At 47.0% G+C, this 21,816-nt stretch overlaps 1 protein-coding gene across 4 annotated transcripts in view; it reads left to right on the top strand.

Annotated features, from left to right (window-relative positions):
- Positions 1-21,816, top strand: part of SEPTIN6 (septin 6) — an 87,505-nt gene that overhangs the window by 6,995 nt on the left and 58,694 nt on the right. For all 4 annotated transcript variants that reach the window (XM_030210664.1, XM_030210662.1, XM_030210666.1 and 1 more), the window contains exons 2-3: positions 3,850-3,964; positions 20,617-20,812. In XM_030210664.1, the coding sequence (XP_030066524.1) occupies positions 3,850-3,964; positions 20,617-20,812 (311 nt within the window). The remainder of the gene's footprint in view (positions 1-3,849; positions 3,965-20,616; positions 20,813-21,816) is intronic.

Here is a 21,816-nt window from a genome sequence, read left to right on the forward strand (position 1 = left end):
TCTGTGAGATCCTACAGCAGGGCTACTCAATTCAGGTCCACAGGTAGGCCAGGTTTTTAGGATATCCACAATGAATATTTGCATCTCCTCTCATTCATATTCATTGTGGATATCCTGAAATCTGGCCTTTCTGTGGACCTTGAGGACCAGAATTGAGTAGCCCTGTCCTATGGTTTTATTTGGGTGTGATCATGCAGTCACAGCCACAAAACGTTTGACAAGGAGTAGCCTAGTGGTTAGTGCAGCGGACTTTGATCCTGGGGAACTGGGTTCAATTCCCACTGCAGCTCCTTGTGACTCTGGGCAAGTCACTTAACCCTCCGTTGCCCCTGGTACAAAATAAGTACCTGTGTATATATACAAACCGCTTTGAATGTAGTTGCAAAATACCACAGAAAGGCGGTATATCAAGTCCCATTTCCCTTTCCCTTTGTGGAGAAAATGTTTAGTACCTGGGTGTATAATAGATGACATCTGCCTTTTAAAAGGACCCTTGCTGGAACCTCACTCAAGCAGCCCTTCCCCTTTTCCATAATATGAAGCAGAGATGGAAGCTGCTACAGTTTTTTTTAATTCCTTTTTCATAATAACATTTTGAAAGGCAGTGAGGTTTGTAAAGGCTTGGATTAGTCATTTAGAGATGGCATCTGTCCTGTGCAGTGCATGAGATGCTTCCTCTGTGTTCCAAGAGGCGGAAATGATATTAAAGTAAGAGCTTGTAAAGGCAGCGGTTATGAAGTAGGTGCTGAGTCTCTGCACAGTTTCACCTATAAGCAGTACGTTTAAGACTGTCTTGAGCCACGTTTTTATTTATTTGCTTTTTTAATTTATTTTATTTATGGGCATTTGCTATACTGCCCTTCAAATCAAAAGGCTATCAAGGGCACTTCACAATATAAAAACAATGAGGGAAAAAAAAAATGGTAAAAACAATAATAAAGGACTAGAAAGAAGGAAATGGAGGGGAAAGCAACACTAGAGAATGACATGGGAACAGAGCCCGTGAGGATGGGGACAAACGTTGTCCCTGTGTCACTTTCTACTTTGAAGCCTGTTAATCAACTGGACTGTTGTTTATGTTTGTAGACAATATTTTTATTTTTTGGCAAACATGCTGGCCATAGCTAGCAAAATTTGCATGGGGGATGCTGTACATTCCTGCTACCAGCACATCTTCTAAGAAGACACCTTCTGTTGCAGGAGGGACTGTGGAAGACAGGAGAGCTAGACTGAATCCTGAGATTGTTGATGACTTCTTATTCATCCACAGATTAAAAAATCATAACGGTGCTTCATAGGGCCTATTTTCCCCCTCTAGGGCATACAGAATGGGTTGTATTTTGTACCCCTGGACATTTTTAACAGGGTGGATCAGGATTCCGTTGGTAGTAGAAATCGGCTATTGTTGGGGTTGGAAGGGTAGAGGGTGGTGGTGGCGAGAGGGTTATTATAGCTGCTCGTTGTTGTTTTCTATTTGTAATTTATAAACAGTTGCACAGCATATTCCATTTTATACTTTAATAAAATGATTGAAATATAAAATCACTAGTAAGAGGCCCGTTTCTGAGCAAATGAAAAGGGCGCTAGCAAGGTTTTCGTCGCCAACACCTCCCCCCTCCCTGCCCAACCCCTTCGTTGTTCTGCCATTGCTCCGCCCTCAACATCATGATGTATGACGCGAGGGCGGGGCCCGGAGTGATTTCGCAACCCCCCCACCTCCCTCCCTGTGAACCCCTTTGTTGTTCTGCCATCAAGGTTTTCGTCGGCAACACCCCCCCCCCCTCCCTGCCTCCCTCCCTCCCAGCCAACCCCTTTATTGTTCTGGCATTGCTCTGCCCTCAACGTCATGACGTTTGATGCAAGGGCGGGGCCCGGAGCGATTTCCCCCCCCCCCCCCGCCTCCCTGCCTCCCTCCCTGCCAACCCCTTCATTGTTCTGCCATTGCTCCGCCCTTGTGGGCGGGGCCCGGAGCAATTTTGGTGGCTTCACCACCACGAACCTTCGAACCTTTTTGAAGGAAGTCAGGGCTTGGCTTCACTGACGTCACTGTCTTCAGAACGTTGAGGGTGAGTTTTTTTTATATATATAGATAAGTGTTCGAGGCTTCTGCAAATGAGGGATGGGACAGGGATGGAGAATTTGTCCCCCGTGACATTCTGTAAGCAACACTACAGGGGAGAGGAAGGGAACTAGAATCTTAATCAGTGATCACTCCTCAAGGTCAGGCCCAAATGCCAGCATTTCCTTAAAGTGTATGACTCCTCTTTATTAGAGTGGAAACTCCACAAATGATCATTTCACTTCTTCAGGCCCAACTGGCAAAGAAAAGCAAAATGCCAAGCTAAAAGTTGTACCTGCTGCTTTTTCTGGTGAAGAACTCTTTTTGATGAGCTTAGTTTGTGTTATAGATTATACAGTTACATGAGACTGCTGCCATTATGGTGTAGCCATTAATCTGCGTTTCTTCTACACCTACAGATAATTTGAATGAAGTCATTTGGGGTTGTTTTTTTTTTTTTGGGGGGGGGGATTTGTACTGCTCTTCAATGTTAATTTTCTTTAATGGATGAGATTAGTTTTGATGGCTTTCATGGTTTATCATGTTTTTTTATGTATGTATTTTGTAACCTGTTTTGTACGAAGCGGGATAGAACTTGTAAAAATGTATTGATCATTTCAAATATAACATGTCTGCTCCAGTATTAACAATCGTCAGAAAAATCCCTAGAACCCCTGTCCCCCCTCCTAAGAACAAGTAAAACGTGTAACCCCAAGAAACACCCAATTGGTGCAATACAAGTAGGGGAGACTGGACGGTGATATCTCACTGATCCATAGTAGATAAGTGTTCTGGAGGTATTCCAAGAGACTGTAAAAAAGAGAGAGGGGGGGAACCCCCCCCCCACACCACATAGGGGCATGGCCAGAGCCCGAGGTGGGGGGGGGGCACATATTGGTCTGCCTCCGCCGCTCCCCACCCACTGCCGCAGCAAATACCTTGGCTGGCGAGGGTCCCCAACCCCCGCCAGCTGAAACATTGTCCAGTTCTGGAGACCGGCACTGGACAACGCTTCAGCTAACCAGGGGCCCACAGGAAATCTGGGGGACCCAGGCCCCCATGGCCCCACATAGCTATGCCAGGCACTGCCACATAGTAATACCTCTCCTAATCACACAGAACCACACCATCAGATGGTATTAAGCAGCAGGCTTCTTACTCTGGGAGTGTATAGGGGGTCCCAAACAAGTAGAATCACTTTTTTGTTTTCTGTTTTTACCCTAGCCGTATATTTCTCCATTAGCATTAAATGGTGTAGTCCCCAATAGGAAGGTCAATACCAGCCCCCAATAGGAAGGGCAATCTGCACTGGTGCAAACACGAAGGATAAATTTTTTTCCCCCCAGCAGACCTGCCTTGTGCACTAGAAGGCGATTTCCCCTGCTCCGCAGTACGAACATCTCAAATCTGTCTAAAACGAAACCTGCTGCTGACAGTGGAATGGGGGTATCTCATTTAAAAAAAAAAATTGTTTATAATATAGTCTGGCTTAAGCTAACCTTGGCAGAACACGGAGTATATGCAAACAACAGTTTTCTTAAGCCTGGCCAAAAGGTTCAGTTGCCACAAGATGAGGCAGCCTGAACGCCAGGTTTTGTTTTCATTGGCTTATTGCCCTTGGGAGCTAAAGACTTGGTGGGGGAGAAGCTTATACTGAGAGGCAAGGAAAGATAAACAGGATAATGCTTCGGTCCCTATTTGGGTTGGTTTAGCAGGATGAGGAAGTGATATGTCCTGCTTGTGTAGGATGAGGTCACAGATTCAGATTCTGTGTTTTTTTTCCATTTCAGGGTGACGGCTGCCGGACTGTTCCCCTTTTGGGGCATGTTGGGTTTGACACCATGCCCGACCAGCTGGTTAATAAATCCATTAATCATGGCTTCTGTTTCAACATCCTGTGTGTGGGTGAGTTTTTTTTAATAGTAGTATATTCTGGTAGCGAACAGATGGGTTTGTGTATGTGTAGACTAGGACGTTACCTAAGGTCTGTTTTTTTTTTAAAATGTGCCGCTTATCTCGTTGTGGCTGAATTAAAACCGCTTATAAAGCGGGGGTGTCCAACCTCGGTCCTTGAGGGCCGCAGTCCAGTCAGGATTTCCTCAGTGAATATGTGTGAGATCTATTTGCATGCACTGCCTCCAGTGTATGCAAATAGATCTCATGAATATTCGTTTTGGAAATTCTGAAAACCTGACCTGGCGAGGGCCAAGGTTGGACTCCCCTATTGAGAAGGAACTAGTAGACAAGATTGTCCTATGTACATTGCCCTTGCCTTGTCTAAGAAGTGTGGACTGGAAGTGCTCTAAATTTTAAACTAGATCGGGGAATCACAGCAGTTGTATTGGATATATTAAACATATGTTATGTTGCTATGTGTGATTACTATTATGCATGTCTGTGTCCTTTTTATGTTTAAACATGTTATTATTCAAATAAATCATGAAACTACATCTTTACAAAAAATATGTAGATTCATATACCATATATGTAGAGCTACAACCTCAATTCCCCCCACCCAGATAAGACCCCCCCATCTAGACCCCAAGAAACAGACAGCCATGGAGGGGTTGCACTCTTATAACTCTTCGTGGTGTTAAAATAAACATGGATTCCTATTCATGCTACAGTAAATGTATAAGTTACAAACCTCCCCATCCCTTTATCCTTTTAAATAATTTACTGGGGGGGGGGGGGGGAAGACCCAGCTTCAGCTCCTGAATCTGGCTGCCTGTGGTCCCTGGGAGGAAGGCCTAACTACTGCATTACTACTACTACTATAAATCACTCTTATAGCGCTACCAGTCGTACGCAGCACTTTACAATTGAACATGAAGAAGAAAGACAGTCCCTGCTCAAAAGAGCTTACAGTCTAAATCAAGACAAACAGACAGGATCAATAAGGATAAGGGAAGGACAGACAGAAGGACCAGTGGCGTTCCTAGGGGGGGGGGGGTGGGTGCGGTCTGCCTCGGGTGCACGCCGCCGGGGGGGTGCCACACGCACTTGTCCTCCGTTGTTCCATGCGTCTTCTCTGCCCCGGAACAGGAACCTGTTCCGGGGCAGAGAAGAAGCATGGAACAACGGAGGACAGGCGCGCGCGGCACCTGGCAGGGAGGGGTTCCTTTGCGGGGGTGTCATTTCGCCGAGGGGGGGGTCTGCGCTGCATCGGGGGGGGTGGGGCGCATCGGCGATCCGCCCCGGGTGCCAGCCCCCCTAGGAACGCCACTGAGAAGGACACAAGGATAAGATAAAAGTGACAAGTCAGGAGTCGAAAGCAGCATTTAGCCCGGATTTGAAGGCAGCCGGGGATGGAGCTAGACGTAATGGCTCAGGAAGCCTATTCCAGGCATAAGGTGCGGCGAGATAGAAGGAGCAGAGTCTGGAGTTAGCGATGGAGGAGAAGGGTGCAATTAGGAGAGATTTGCCTAGTGAACGGAGTTCCAGGGAAGGAGTGTAGGGAGAGATGAGGGTGGAGAGGTAGTGAGAGGCTGCAGAGTGAATGCACTTATAGGTCAACAAGAGGAACTTGAATTGTATATGGAAATGGATATGGAGCCAGTGAAGTGATTTCAGGAGAGGGCTGATATGGGCATAACGACTTTGGCGAAATATTAGTTGTGCATTACAGCAGTGCCAACTGGCTTGCTTAGAGTAAGTTTGCATCGGGCTCCAAAAGGATCTGCAAGTTTGTACCTGCTGGCAGAGTGCTATCAATTGATGGCTTGGTATTGGGGGAGCAGGCTTGGATAAAATGTTGGAAAGTTATTGGCGTTGCATGGCACTTGAAACCACATATGAGCGGGATGAGGGTGGGAAAAATGACTTGAGCTGGAAGTTTGGAAACAAGCGGTTGACACTGGCAAGCTGTGAACATAAGAAGTAATAGGAGACGCCTTAATTTCTCCTGCTCTTCATGGCCTCTGACATGTTCAGGCTCTACAGCAGGTGTCTGTTCAAGAAACCAGGGTTTAGGCCCAGTGGATGTCAACCTCGCATTCTCCCTGTGCTTTAGAAGGATGCGGCTTGTGTTTAAAAAACTTTCAAATCGGTCACTGAGCTGTAGGAACTCGCTGCTGCGACATTGCACCCACTTCCTGTTTGTTTGGTGGTGTGTTTGTGGGTTTAAAAAAAAAACATCTTATGCATTTCTTTTTAGGGAGGTGGGTTAGGCCTGGTGCTAGAAGTAAAACCATGTATAAAAAGTCCAGCATGAAGTGTAATAGGATTCTGGAGAACATGGGACCTTAGTTCATATTTCTCTTAAAGATGGCATTTTCAACGTAGTTCTCTCTAGTTCAGTGCTTCTCAATCCAGTTCTTGGGACACACCCATCCAGTCAGGTTTTCAGGATATCCACTATGAATATGCATGAGGTAAATTTGCATGTACTGCCATCATTCTGTACATGAGACTTGTGTAGAATGAAGGCAGTGCATGCAAATTTATGTTGTGCATATTCATTGTACATATCCTGAAAACCTGACTGGCTAGGTGTCTCGAAGACTGGGTTGAGAGCCCCTCGCTCTAGTGCCGTATAAAAGGCGGGGTTCACCTCTGTTAAGCCACCAACAAAACAAATGTATAGCACACAACAGGGGCGTAGCCAGACAACAGATTTTGGGTGGGCCTAGGCAAGAAGTGGGTGGACACCAAGTGTTCTCTCTTCCCCACCCCCCCCGCACCACCACCAAAAAAAAAAATATCTCAGTTGGCGAGAAAACGCTCCTTTCCACCTTGACAGTCTGCAGCAGGCATGCGCTGAAGACTGAGCATGCGCAGGTGACAGTATCAAGGTGAGTAGGGTTTTCATTACCATCAGGGGGAGGTCTTCGGCTGGTGGAGCTGGGGATCTCCACCAGCTACCACTAAACGTGTGCTACTGTTGGGTGGGCCTGAACCCCAAGTGGGTGGGCCCAGGCCCACCTGTGGCACACAAATTTCACTGAACATCTCCCAGGCATGCTTGGTTTCTAAAATTGTTGTGGAATCGGAGCGTAAGATAGTGTGTATCCCTATAACATAAAAAGGCAGTTAGGCTGCCGGGTTTTCAGTTGTGTGTTTTCACTAAAGCTGGTCTGTGTGTGTGGGCAGACCAGTGGCGACCCTACCATTAGGCCACCTGAAGCAGGGGCCTCGGGTGGTATGCTTCAGGAGCAGTACTCTTCCCCCTCGCTCCTCAACCCTTCACTTCATTTGTTTCTTTTCCAAGAGGAGTGGCCTAGTGGTTAGGGTGGTGGACTTTGGTCCTGGTGAACTGAGGAACTGAGTTCGATTCCCACTTCAGGCACAGGCAGCTCCTTGTGACTCTGGGCAAGTCACTTAACCCTCCATTGCCCCATGTAAGCTGCATTGAGCCTGCCATGAGTGGGAAAGTGCGGGAAACAAATGTAACAAAAATAAAATAGATACTATTGGAGATTCTACATGGAATGCTGCTACTATTGGAGATTCTACATGGAATGCTGCTACTATTGGAGATTCTACATGGAATGTTGCTACTATTGGAGATTCTACATGGAATGTTGCTATTCCACTAGCAACATTCCAACATTCCATGTAGAAGGCTGCGCAGGCTTCTGTTTCTGTGAGTCTAACGTCCTGCACATACGTGCAGTGGAATAGCAACATTAACATTCCATGTAAAATCTCAAATAGTAGCAACAGTGGAGGAGTGGCCTAGTGGTTAGGGTGGTGGACTTTGGTCCTGGGGAACTGAGGAACTGAGTTCAATTCCCACTTCAGGCACAGGCAGCTCCTTGTGACTCTGGGCAAGTCACTTAACCCTCCATTGCCCCATGTAAGCCGCATTGAGCCTGCCATGAGTGGGAAAGCGCGGGGTACAAATGTAACAAAAAAAAAAAAATGGCAGCGATTTCCCATAGGCTGCCCTGCTGCTGGCACCAGCCTCTTCTCCCACTGCGGCCCGCCTCTTGACGCACCTTCCTGTTTCCTCAGAGGCGGGACGCAATAGCGAAGAGGCCGGTGCCAGTAGCAGGGCAGCCTATGGGAATCGCTGATGCCTTTTGGAAGAAGATAAATTCAGGGAAGGGGGAGATGCGGGGTTGGGCGGCATCACATCACTGCCTCGGGTGTAAGGTTGCCTTGGGCCACCCCTAGCGTGGACTGTACGTTGAAAATGAGCTAGTAGTATCTTGGCTGCTGATGGGGCTGAAATGATTAAGGTATTGCTCATACAGAGTAATCACTTGCTGTGCAGTGAGAGGATACCAGTAGGAAGGTGGCCCATAGGGATTTGCGAGCCCTTTGAGCAGGGGGAGGATTTGCGAGCCCGTTGAGCAGGGGCTCTCAACCCGGTCTTCGGGACACACCTTGCCAGTAAGGTTTTCAGGATACCCGCAATGAAATTTCATGAGAGATTTGCATGCCCTACCTTCATTGTATGCAAACTTATCACATGAATATTTATTTGGGTATCCTGAAAACCTGATTGGCTAGGTGTGTCCTGAGGACTGGTTTGAGAACCCCTGCCGTAGAGGGATGGGGTAGCTTGAAGTAGTGGTACTGATTGTAATTTTTGTCAGGTCTTACTACTAGTTTAACTGTACAGGGCTGATATTTGGGTTCAGTTTCCTTTGCTTACCACTAATAATTTCTATAGTGTTATCATATGTGTGCAGTGCTGTGTAGATATAGGGAAGAGATGGTGCCTTCTCTGTGGAGCTTATGATCCTAAGAACATGAGTTACCTGCTGGATCAGACCAAGGGTCCATCTGCCAGTATCCTGTATCTAAAGTGTCACAAGTATCTGGCAGAACCCCCCCCCCCCCCCCACAAAGTAGCAAGAGTCTGTACTAATTACCCCTCGGGATAAGCAGTGGCTTTCCCCAAGCCTGCCGTAATAATGCTTCATGGAATTTGTCCAAACCCTTTTTAGACCCAGCTATATTAACTGCTTTTATCACATTCTCCAGCAATGAGCTTAACTATGTACAGAGTGAAAAATATTTTCTCCTGGGTTTAAAATTTTTTTTTTTTTAATATATTACTTCATGGAGTGTCAAATGATCTTTGTACTTCTGAACTTTTGATTCACATTCACTCATTCCACTCCACTTAGGATTTTATATCATATTGAAAGTCCTGTGTTTTGTGCATCGGGCTTTAGATCTGTGTGTTCCAAAATATTTATTTATTTATTTTTCTTGCATTTGTACCCCGCGCTTTCCCACTCATGGCAGGCTCAATGCGGCTTACATGGGGCAATGGAAGGTTAAGTGACTTGCCCAGAGTCACAAGGAGCTGCCTGTGCCTGAAGTGGGAATCGAACTCAGTTCCTCAGGACCAAAGTCCACCACCCTAACCACTAGGCCACTCCTCCACTGTTGCTACTATTTGAGATTCTACATGGAATGTTGCTATTCCACTAGCAACATTCCATGTAGAAGTCGGCCCTTGCAGATCACCAATGTGGCCGCGCAGGCTTCTGCTTCTGTGAGTCTGACGTCCTGCACGTATGTGCAGGACGTCAGACTCACAGAAACAGAAGCCTGTGCAGCCTTCTACATGGAATGTTGCTAGTGGAATAGCAACATTCCATGTAGAATGTCCAATAGTAGCAACATTCCATGTAGAATCTCCAATAATATCTGTTTTATTTTTGTTACATTTGAACCCCGCACTTTCCCACTCATGGCAGGCTCAATGCTGCTTACATGGGGCAATGGAGGGTTAAGTGACTTGCCCAGAGTCACAAGGAGCTGCCTGTGCCTGAAGTGGGAATCGAACTCAGTTCCTCAGTTCCCCAGGACCAAAGTCCACCACCCTAACCACTAGGCCACTCCTCCGTTTTGAAGGAGGTGTTTTTCTGTGTACCATCCAGGAAGAAAGTTGAGATCAGAGTGTGCAATGCAGCTCTCTTTGGACCCGCTTATGCAAGAGCATTATTGTGAATCAAAGGCAGCAGCTTTTTCGATGATAGGAAATCAAATGTGGAATGCACCAGGACAGCTGAGTGTGTGTGTGTGTGTGTGGGGGGGGGGGGGGGGCAGGGGTAAGATTCCTCTGGGCCCGGTACCAGAAGATTCTGCTCCCTTGGTCTCTCTCTCTCTCTGTCCTGCTCCTGTGTGTCAGGATCCGGGTGATTGCGTTTAACACGATAACCTGGGTCCAGGCACACTGGAGAGTGATAGGCTGAAGGAGGAGCAGAAGCAGGAAGGTAAGGGGACAAGGCGGCAGCCCAGCTCTGTCTCTCGGTGGCCCTGGAATGCACTAATGGGACAGTTGCATCCAGTGAGGTAGCTACGGGTGGGCCAGGGCCACCCACTTAGGGCTCAAGCCCACCCAACAGTAACACACTTTTAGCAGTAGCTGGTGGGGATTCCAAGCTCCACCAGCTGAAGTCTTTCCCCTGATGGTAACAAAAACGCTACTCTCCACGATACCGGCACCTGCGCATTCTCAGTTTTCAGCACACGCCTGCTGCAGAGTGCTAAGGTGGAAAGAAGTGTTTTCCTGCCAGCTGAGATATTTTTTTGGAGGTGGTGGTGAGGGGAGAACACTTGGTGCCCACCCACTTCTTGTCTAGGCCCACCCAAAATCTGTTATCTGGCTACGCCCCTATGCACTGGAGCATTGCCATTGAAAAAAAACAAACTCCTTAACACTCTGTTATTTGTGGAGGTCTTTTTCTGAGGTAGGGAACTGGCTTGATAGTGCTTTCCTTTCTCTGTATTTTAATACGATAGTTAAAATGTTAATTGTTGTTTTGTATTATTTATGGTTTATTGGAAACTGCTAAGTTGTAGGCGGTATATAAATAAATCTTCCTTCAGCTGTCTCTTCTCCAAGCTGAAGATCCTAAACTCTTTAGCCTTTCCATCCCCTTAATCATTTTGGTTCAACCTTCTCTACATTTTGTAATTCCACGATATCTTTTTTTTTTTTTTTTTTTTTTTTTTAATGTGGCAACTAGAATTGCATGTAATACTCAAGATTCTGCCTTTCCATGGAGTAAAGCAGTGGCAATTATGATATTCCTTGTTTTATTCTCTCTTCCTTTCCTAATAATTCCTAACCTTGCTTTTTTTCTTTCTTTTTTGGCCACTGCTGCACACTGAGCAGCAGATTTTAACATATTGTCCACAATGATACCTAAATCCTTCTCCTCAGTGGTGACTCCTAATGTGGAGCCCAGCATAATGTAGCTATGGGTTTTTTTTTTTCCCTTCCTAATGTGCATCATTTTGCCCTTTTTCCACATTTCCCTTTCATCTGCCATTTGGATGCTCGGTTTTGTGTGGAGTTTGAATATGGCCAGAAGAGGAGCAGTATGCACCAGGGGTGTAGCCAGACTTCGGCGGGAGGGAGGTCCAGAGCCCGAGGTGAGAGGGCACATTTTAGCCCCCCCCCCTCCCACCGCCAACCCGCCGTCGCCTGCCTTTGCTGGCGGGGGACCCCAACCCCCACCAGCCGAGGTCCTCTTCTCGCAAAAGGCTTCCTTCTAGTCCTGCACCTAGAAGGAAGCCTTTTGCGAGAAGAAGAGGACCTCAGCTGGGGGGGGGGGGGGGGGTTGGCAGCGGAAGGGGGGGGTCGGGCGGAAGGGGGGGGTCAGGCGGGTCATCAGGGGGTCCAGGGCCAAATGTACGGGGGCCCAGGCCCTCCAGGCCCCACGTAGCTACGCCACAGGTATGCACCAACTTAGGCTGTACCAGGCACATTAGACAGCAAGGTGGATATAATGGAGTCAGGAGTTGGCGATGGAGGTTAAGGGCTCAGATGAGAGCAGCTTGCTTGATGAATGAACATTGTAGGGAGAGATGAGAGAAAACAGGTAGTGAGATGCCAGAGAGTGAATGTACTTTCGGCTGAGTAATTTTAAAAGAAGTACTTGTTCCTTTTGGCTGTTACCAGAAGTAGAAGCTTGAACTGAATGCGGAAGCAGATGTAGAACTAATGAAGTGACTTGATGAGAGGGTTTACATGATCACAGTGACATTGGAGGAAGATAATTCTCACAGTTAACTGCAACCTGCACCTTACAGATCTTTTGCTGATCTACTCGTCCCTCACTATAGTTAAGTCTAAGTGGGGTGGCAGAGAGATCAGAAGCATTTTGGTATTGTTTCAATCAATCATGTGGAGAAAAAAATGATGCACTTATAGCAGTATTTTTGGGTGTAAGGGGTCCTCAGAAGTTGTATACATATGTTCAGAATTTTATTCTGCTACAATATACCATTTTCTCTGTAATGCTGTCTTGGCTTCCAAATTTCTTTCTTGGGTTGACATGCTTTATTTCAGATCTTAACTACACTAATGCTTTGCAAGATAATGACTGCCAAATTTTAATGATCAGGATTACCAGTCGACTCTGCTGGGAGAAAGCCAAGCCACCATGTTTTGAATCCTGAAGATCCTCCTGCCAGTATGAGGGATTTTCTTTGGCAGTGTTTTGCATAATTTATAGTCTGTAGGTTGGGCTTAATATGTAGTTGTAGAAAGGCTTTTGATGCTGGAAAACGTGTTTTTCATTCACCATATGTATTTTGGAATTGCATTTTATTTAAGGACCACCATTGTGGCACTTTTTCATTGATTGATTTAGAACTTGTTTCATTATCAGTGTCCAGCATGCTGAATGCAAAGCACAGGGCACAGATACACTTGTGTTATGATATTCCTAATTATAAGAAAAAAAAAGTTGACGAGATGAAACAATGCATAAGAAAGCCAAGTATAAAGTTCTGGCAGGGTTGTCCAAGGGACTGTTACTGCTCTCTGTTGCCAAGGAAGGTATAAAATAACCCCCTGATTACCTCGGAGGATACTTGCTTCCCATAGTAGCTGCTTTTACAGGGTAAAAATTCACTGAGATCTCCCTCCCTCCCAACCTTCCCATCCCCCTTCATAGTTGTTCATTCCTAGAGGTACATGACAGCTGTAGATACTCCATCATTTATCCCTTGGAGTGAATCCACTATTTGGGATCCTGCTGGGTACTTGTGACTTGGACTGGCTGCTTTTGGAGGTAGGATAGTGGGCTCCATATGCTTTTCAGTCTGAGTCAGCTTTGGCCTTGATTGAATCGCAGTCGTCATGCATTACCAGGTAGCCTTAGTTTGCCTACAGCAGCTTCTCAGTTTGGATTTTGATCAGCGTAGTCCAGAGAAGTGACACCAGAAGATTGCCAAGCATCACCATCATTTAGATTTTTACAATCCACAGATAACATTTGTTATGAAGACTCCAGCCTTGATGGCAATAAAAGTTGGTATGGCTTTGTGGAGGTGCTCAGATATGCCTGTTCCTTGCAATTGAAAACGCAATATTGCGGCACCACCCCTGACCAGCAGGAATGCAGGTGAAGGACTCCCAGGTGGCTTAGCGGCAATGTCGCTCATACGTGTCAAACTTTTGCTAAGCCAGCCCTTTCATATCTGACACCATGTGTATTCCATATATCTACATGTCTATTTTGCACCATAAAATATTCTTGTATGATCTGTCCCCTTCTCAATTCCATTTGTTTGTTTGACTTTTCTCCCCGCCTCCCTCAAACAAATCAAATTTGATGCCAACTAAGAACATACGTATTGCCATACTGGGACAGACCAAAGGTCCATCAAACCCAGCATCCTGTTTCCAACAGTGGCCAATCCAGGTCACAAATACCTGGCAAGATCCAAAAAAAGTGCAAAACATTTTACGCTGCTTATCCCAGAAATAAGCAGTGGATTTTCCCCCAGTCAATTTTAATAATGGTCTATGAACTTTTCCTTTAGGAAGCTGTCCAAACCTTTTTTTTAAACCCTGCTAAGCTAACTGTCTTCACCACATTCTCTGGTAACGAATTCCAGAGTTTAATTACACATTGAAGAAAACTGTTTTATAGCCTTGGTACAGATATCGAGTGTTTTGTAAGAATCGGCCTTTTGGCTCTTGGGAGATGAGTTGACTTTTTTTTTTTTCTATAGGAAATGGGTAGAAGGCATAGTGGTGATTTACCCCCTCCTGTGCTCTACTTTGCAACATGCAAATGTCAGTTGTCTGTTTAAGGGGCTGCTGAGGTCTAGCTGTTTACAAATTGAAAAGAGGGGAGATATACACAAGCTTATTTGACCATTTAATGAACCAAGGCTATAAAAGCCAAAAAAGACTATTGAAGGAGTCAGCCTGTGAGTAACAAATAGTGGGTAAGGAAGTATTTTTGGGCAGTGCAGCAAGTGGCATCAGGAGATTTGGACCTTGAGGCTTCTCTGTGCTTATAGTTGGTATAATGGCGAATTGATAAAAAAAAAACCAACTTTTGAGATATAATTAGTGTTAATTGCTGTTTATTTTATTTTTGTTACATTTGTACCCCGCGCTTTCCCACTCATGGCAGGCTCAATGCGGCTTACATGGGGCAATGGAAGGTTAAGAGTCACAAGGAGCTGCCTGTGCCTGAAGTGGGAATTGAACTCAGTTCCCCAGGACCAGAGTCCACCACCCTAACCACTAGGCCACTCCTCCACTGTTGCTACTATTTGAGATTCCACTAGCAACATTCCATGTAGAAGTCGGCCCTTGCAGATCACCAATGTGGCCGCGCAGGCTTCTGCTTCTGTGAGTCTGACGTCCTGCACGTATGTGCAGGACGTCAGACTCGCAGAAACAGAAGCCTGCGCAGCCTTCTACATGGAATGTTGCTAGTGGAATAGCAACATTCCATGTAGAATCTCCAATAGTATCTATTTTATTTTTGTTACATTTGTACCCTGCGCTTTCCCCACTCATGGCAGGCTCAATGCGGCTTACATGGGGCAATGGAGGGTTAAGTGACTTGCCCAGAGTCACAAGGAGCTGCCTGTGCCTGAAGTGGGAATGAACTCAGTTCCTCAGTCCCCCAGGACCAAAGTCCACCACCCTAACCACTAGGCCACTCCTGTTTAATTAATCTGTGGCATATATTTAGTCATGTTGGGGAGGAGGTGTAAGTGTCCATAATGAACAGTATTTGGGGGGTTTGGTGTGTCAGCTGCAACTTGCTGCCACTGGTTTCCAGCTGTGTTTCAGTAGAAGCAGAGATGACAGACCAGGCCCCTCTCAAGCCAATTCTGCATCTGTGAAAGAGTTCCTTTCAGAAGAAGCTCAGACAACACATAATAAGAACATAAAAGGTTGCCCTACTGGCCCAGACCAAAGGTCCTTCTAGCCCAGTATCCTGCTTCTAATCGTGGCCAATATGAGTCGCAAGTACCTGTCCCTCCCCTCTTGTATGCATAATTCTCAGGACGTAGGTGACTTGTGAATATAAGTTATTTTCTGGTATTGTGCGACCTGCAGAGGCAGTTTTGAACCACCAGCCTTCAGCTGGGATGCTGACAGGCAGTGGTGTGCTGGAGCCGGCTCGCACCGGCTCGCAAGAGCCGGTTGTTACATTTTGTACCGACTTGCGAGCCGGTTGTTTCCCACTGCGAGCCGGCTCTTCTCCCTCCCGCCCGCCCGATCCGGTCCCTCACCTGACTCTTCTAATTCTTCGGCGGGGCAGGCAGTCTTGCCTGGCCGCTACAAGCGCTGACTCTCCCCTGCTGGTTTGCGCTTTAAAAATGGCTGCCGAGACGGCGGCCATTTTGAAGCGCGAACCGGCAGGGGAGAGTCAGCGCTGGTAGCGGGCAGGCAAGACTGCCTGCCCCGCTGAAGAATTAGAAGAGTCAGGTCGGTGAGGGACGGATCCAGAGGGAGGGAGGAGAAGTCGCCGGTGAGCAACGCGGGAGGGGTGGCAGGGGAGAGAAGGGAGTCCCTGGGCATGGGTGGATGGAGGGCAGGGGAAAGAAGGGTCACTGCTGAGCATGGGTGGATGGAGGGCAGGGGAGAGGAGGGTCACTGCTGGGCATGAGTGGATGGAGGACGGGGAAAAAAGAGTCACTACTGGGCATGGGTGGATGGAGGGCAGGGAGAGGAGAGTCACTGGTGGGCAAGGGTGGATGGAGGACAGGGGAAAGAAGAATCACTACTGGGCATGGGTGGATGGAGGGCAGGGAGAGGAGAGTCACTACTGGGCATGGGTGGATGGAGGGCAGGGGAAAGAAGAGTCACTGCTGGGCATGGGTGCATGCAGGGCAGGGGAGAGGAGGGGAGAGAGAAGAAATGCTGGACATGGATGGAGGGGAGAGAAGAGTGAGGAAGGAGATGAGAGGAGAAAAACTGCACATGGATGAAGAAAATAGGCAGAAGCTGAGGACACGAAATGAAGAAGAAAGGAGAAATGGAAAGAAATAAATGGAAAGGAAGCCCTGGAAACGGAGTTAAGAGGACAGGTAGCAGCAGAATCGGATACTGGGCCAGCATGATCAGAAAAACAGTCACCAGACAAAGGTAGAAAAAAAATCATTTTATTTTCATTATAGTGTTTGGAGCATGTTCACTTTGAGAATCAGGTGCTCAACATTAAAAGTTTATATTTATTTACTTATTTATGGCATTTTATCCCACATTAAACATGAATAAGATTGGAACCTGGGATCATTTAATTTTTTTTCCTGGATAATGCATTGCCACCCCCACCCCCCCCCCCCAGGCTCTCTCCCCGGCTATAGTCAGCTCTGCAATTTGGGGGGGGGGGCGCAGAGGGGGACCGGGGAGAGTGCCTGTTGTTAAACATTTACCAGCACACCACTGCTGACAGGTCTGCTTTAATTAAACTATTTCACTGGATTGCAACACTAAATCCACATTATCTCTTAAGATGGCTGATCCTAACCCTCCATGCTCCTGAAAAAATATACCCTTTAGAAAATATAACACCTCCTTCTGGAAGTTTAAAATCCTATACAGATCAGTAAGAATTTCTCTTCACACCCTATGCCGTGGGGCTGGACTCTCTCTATACGCATAGCTGACGGTCATGTCACTTCCTGTTCCAGGGCACTGCTGGCCAAATGAAGAGTCCTGCTTCTTGGTGGCTTTAGCTTGCTTTGCTGCTGCTGGTCTACTGCAGCAACAGGGGGGAGGGGGCTGGATAGAGGGGGAAACAAGGGGCTTAGGCTGGATGGAAGGGGGAGGAGAAAGTGGACAGAAGATGGATGGAAGGGGAGGAGATGGTGGGCAAAGGTTGGTTGGATAGAAGGGGGGGCACATAGGCGCCGACTCCGTGGGTCATCGAGCACCCCCAATATTTCGCCGACCGGAAGTTGCCTTCCAGCCCAGAATTTTAAGTCCCTCCCTCCGAGTTCCAGGGCCGTCTGTCCGTCCCTCCGAGTTCCAGGGCCCTCCCCCGCCCCTCCATCCTTCTGTCCGTCCAAATTTTAAAAGCCATCTTCTTACCTCATCGGGGTGTTACGGCGGCAGCTGCATGCAGTGAGAAGCGTGCAGGCTCGCGCTTCAGCCTTCCCTCGTCTGTCTCTCAGCTCTGATTCCGCCCTCATTTCCTGTTTCCGCAAGGGCGGGACCAGAGCTGAGAGACAGATGAAGGAAGGCTGAAGCGCGAGCCTGCACGCTTTTCACTGCATGCAGCTGCCGCCGTAACACCCCGATGAGGTAAGAAGATGGCTTTTAAAATTTGGACGGATGGAGGGGGGGGGGCCCTGGAACTCGGAGGGAGGGAGGGATGGACAGATGGGTGGGGGAGGGGGAATGCACCACCTGTAAAAAAAAAAAAAAAAATTCAGCACCCCCAATCATTTAAAAAAAGTCGGCTCCTATGGGAGGGCATGTGTGGGAATGCCGGTGTCAGTGGCCGAAGTATGTCGATTTGCTCTCTAGCCTCGGGCAGTGAACCTTTTCTGCTGGCGGGGCTTGGGTATCTCTGCCAGCAAAAGTAGGACTCTATACCGTTGGCAGCAGCTGGGGGTGGTGGGGGAGACCTGAAAGGAAATGTGTAGCCTAGAAGCGCCATGGCCTGAGAAAGTTTGGGAACCACTGGCCTAAAGTAATACCCTGTTTTTGTTTTTTGCACTGCAGCAGTGGGTACAATGCTACTGTCCTATCTCTTTCATGAAGAGATAACATGCTTTGGTGTGTCCTGTGTGAGAGAACAGTGCTGTTATTGTTTCCCAAAGAATGATTCACTAAGGATGGGATAATAAAGTGCTTCAGTGTTCCAGCCACATCAGCAGCTGTATCAGCTGGAGCTGATCAGGACCAGTGGTGAATCTGAAGAATAATTCAAGAAAAAAAAGAACCCCATTGATGTTTCCTATCCTCCGAACAGCTTTCTGTAGAATAGATGATGCACTTCGCAAGAGCAGGCTGGTAGAGAGGAGGTAAAGTTATCACCAGGTGATAAAGCCAAATCGGAGTATTTCTTATGCAGTTCAGTGGAGGGACATCATTCAGCCATGTATCCTTCCTGTGTAAATGTACACAGCAAGTAATTTGAGCTGTGCAGAAGGTGCTTTCCAAAAAGTGTTGTTTTTTTCTTTAATCCAGCAGAGTCAATTTGTTAAACCAACTGGGAATTGGTTAAGTTCAAATAATTGTAAATGGGTGGGTGGGGGGGGGGGGGGGGGCAGTGGTGTGCTGGAGCGGGCTCTCACAGGCTCGCAAGAGCCGTTTGTTAAGTTTTTAAGAATTTTGGGAGCCGGTTGTTAAAGTAGGCCTCCCCATGGCTACTTTAACAACTGACTCCCAAAATGTGGGCTTGGGCCCCTTCCTGAATTCTCTTTTACTTTGCTGGCAGTGATGCTGGCCCCACCAGCCAAGTAAATAGACTGCTGCTGCTCCCTGCTCCTTGTTTCTGACTCTGAGCATCAGGCTGGGACTTTTCATGCAAGCGCAAGAAGGTTCCATCATGCTGCTCAGAGCCAGAAACAAGCAGCAGAGAATGGTGGCAGTCCATTTATTGGCTGGTGGGGCTCGGCAAAGGTATGCCTAGCGTGCCCGCACAAGGGAGGGGAGAGAGAGGCATGTATTCCCCCCCCCCCCCCCCCAAAAAAAAAAAAAAAAATTTCAGGGCCGGCCATGCCCGGAGAGAGTGCCCGTTGTTAAAAATTTACCAGCACACCCCTGGGGGGGGGGGGGGGGGGGTCTTTTGAACATCACGAAGGCAGTTGCTTATTATAGAAATGCAAATAATACCTCACGGAAGTGAAAGACATGAGGATCACAGTTATGGTGCTTATGCGAAAGAGAGAGGTTTACTTTTTTGTCTGTGTGTCGAATGAAAAACAGGTGTAGATAATTGACTCTCATTTAGGAAATCTGCTCCAGCCCTGTAATTTTGGGGAAAGCTGCTGATCCAGTGGCACATTCTGATTTGCTATAGATAGAGAAGGATTTTTTTTTTCTCACTGTGAGACTAAATCTGTACACAGAGAGTGTTTTGTTTCACATGCTTCTGAAGTTCACAAGAGGTTTGAACTTGATGAACCCTGGGTCTGCGTTCAAACTCTGACAGCTCCTCTCGCTGCTTGCTGAGCTGGGCAGTCTGGAAGGAGAGGATCTATGAATGCTTTGAGTGTCACAGCAACCTGCTGATGCGGTAATGCAAACCTATAGGAGTGTGAATGGAGCCTGAAAGCTGGAACAAGAAAAGATTGGAGCTGGCATGATTTGTAACGAGTTATAGGCCAAGATTTCTGAATGCTACAATGTTGCGCTGCTGTAGGGAAGCAAATGTTGGTTATGAGGGGATAATTTGCTAGTCTGCATCCCTTATCTGCTTCTAATCCGTTTCTTGTTTTATTATTCGTTACATTTGTATCCCACATTTTCCCACCTATTTGTAGGCACAATGTGGCTTACATAGAACCGGAGAGTCGTTAGCAGACTCCAGTGTGAACAAATACAATTTGATGTTGTGGTAGGCAGTGGCGTACCAAGGGGGAGGGGGCGGTCCGCCCCAGGTGCACGCCGCTGGGGGGGGTGCTATGGCGCGCGCCTGTCGCCCTGTCTCCGAGTTCGCATGTGTTCACTGCTCCCTCTGCCCCAGAACAGGTTACTTCCTGTTCCGGGGCAGAGGGAGCAGTGAACACATGTGAACTCGGAGGCGACAGGCGCGCGCCGCGGCACCCTCCCCAGCGACGTGCACCTGGGGGGGTGTCATTTCACCGGGGGGGGGGAGGTGTCAAATCGCAGGGGGGGGGGGTCGCGCTGCACCCGGTGGGGGTACTTTGGCGATCCACCCCGGGTGTCAGCCAGCGTTGGAACACCACTGGTGGTAGGATAAAGTTCATGTGGCAGAGCCACAATAGGACTAGTAGAGCAGAACAGTTGTTATGTTTATTATGTGCTTTAGTTTCCTTGTGTAGCCAGGATCAGGCATTTAAGTTGTATGCCTTTTTAAACAAGGTGGTTTTCAGTGTTTTCCGGAAGTTTTAATCTTAATTTTTTGATCTTCCCTGCCTCTCTTTCTCCCCGGCAGACTCTGTCACTTCACTGTTCCAGAATGGCCAAGGAGAGTTCTCTGAAATGCAAAAAAAATTCAACCAGCATTAATCTGTTCAAAATTTTTTTTTTCAGGGCGGTTTCATCATGTGTTCAACCAGTTCTGTTTGTCTTGGCTGCAGACTTCCTGCTGCCGGGAAACTGGCAAGAAATGAATTGGAGGGAAAGAGTAGGCAAAATTATCTGACCGATTTTTTTTTTTTTTTTTTTTTTCCTTCCCCCATTTTCTCAGGAGAGACAGGATTGGGTAAATCTACGCTGATGGACACCCTTTTCAACACCAAGTTTGAAGGGGACCCGACATTACATTCGCAGCCTGGGGTTCAATTGAAATCCAACTCTTACGACCTCCAAGAGAGTAATGTTCATCTGAAACTAACCATTGTGAATACTGTGGGCTTTGGGGACCAGATCAACAAAGAGGACAGGTAGCCTGCATCTGCTAAAAAGAAATGCCCAAAATCCCGTACAAGCTGCTCTGATTTGCAAGATGTTCTTTCATAAACTGTTACCTGGTCCTGGTTACAGATGGAATTGATGGTGCCTAATTAGGAACACATTAAATTAGTGGTTCCAAAACCTGATCCTGGAGGCACCCCAGCCAATTTAGATTTTCAGGATACCCGCAATGAGTATTCATGAGAGAGATTTGCATGCACTGCCTCCACTGCATGCAAATCTCTCATATGAATATTCATTGTGGATATCCTGAAAACCTAATCGGCTGGGGTGCCTCCAGGATCAGGTTTTGGAACCACTTCATTAAATCATCTTTTTTTTTTTTTTTTGACACCCAACAGAGATTTTTATTAGGAGAATGATGAGAAACTTGGCTTGGAGAGCAAGGAGTGTTCAGTTGAGCATGAACCTAATGCGCTTCACTGATGATACATTGAGAAATGGTCTCGTTTTAACTCGCAGTCCTAGGAACTAATCCAGACACCTCAAAAGTATGAATTGCTCACAAGAGGTAAAGGCATTTGCAATAGAAAAGGGTTCCCTAGCAAAATCCTATCGCCCCTTGAGTTTTGAGGCTATCAATAACTGATATGCAACAGAGATTAGTATGCACTGCTTCCACTGTGTGCAGGACTGTCTCATGCATGTTCAGATGTCTTGAAAATTTAACCAGCTAGAAGATCTCGTAGGACTGGGCTGGAAACCGCTGGCTGTAAGATTGTAAGGAACAATAAGGAAACGTTTCTTCACAGCAGTTGTGATAAATGTGTAGAACGGTTTCCCAGTGGAGGAAAAGAAGCTGTCGGAGTCGAGAGCTTAAGAAAGCACAGAAACATTCTTAGTTCTAGGAATATGAGTGAGACATGAGATCAGTTAATCTGTAGCATTACAGCAGGAAAGGAAGATGGACCTATCAGATGTGCCTTGTGGTCTTTTGTGTTTCAACATTTTTATTGACAAACCAACGCAGAAA

Source organism: Microcaecilia unicolor, chromosome 7 (assembly GCF_901765095.1).
Source record: "Microcaecilia unicolor chromosome 7, aMicUni1.1, whole genome shotgun sequence".
In the NCBI taxonomy this organism is placed as follows: Eukaryota; Metazoa; Chordata; class Amphibia; order Gymnophiona; family Siphonopidae; genus Microcaecilia; species Microcaecilia unicolor.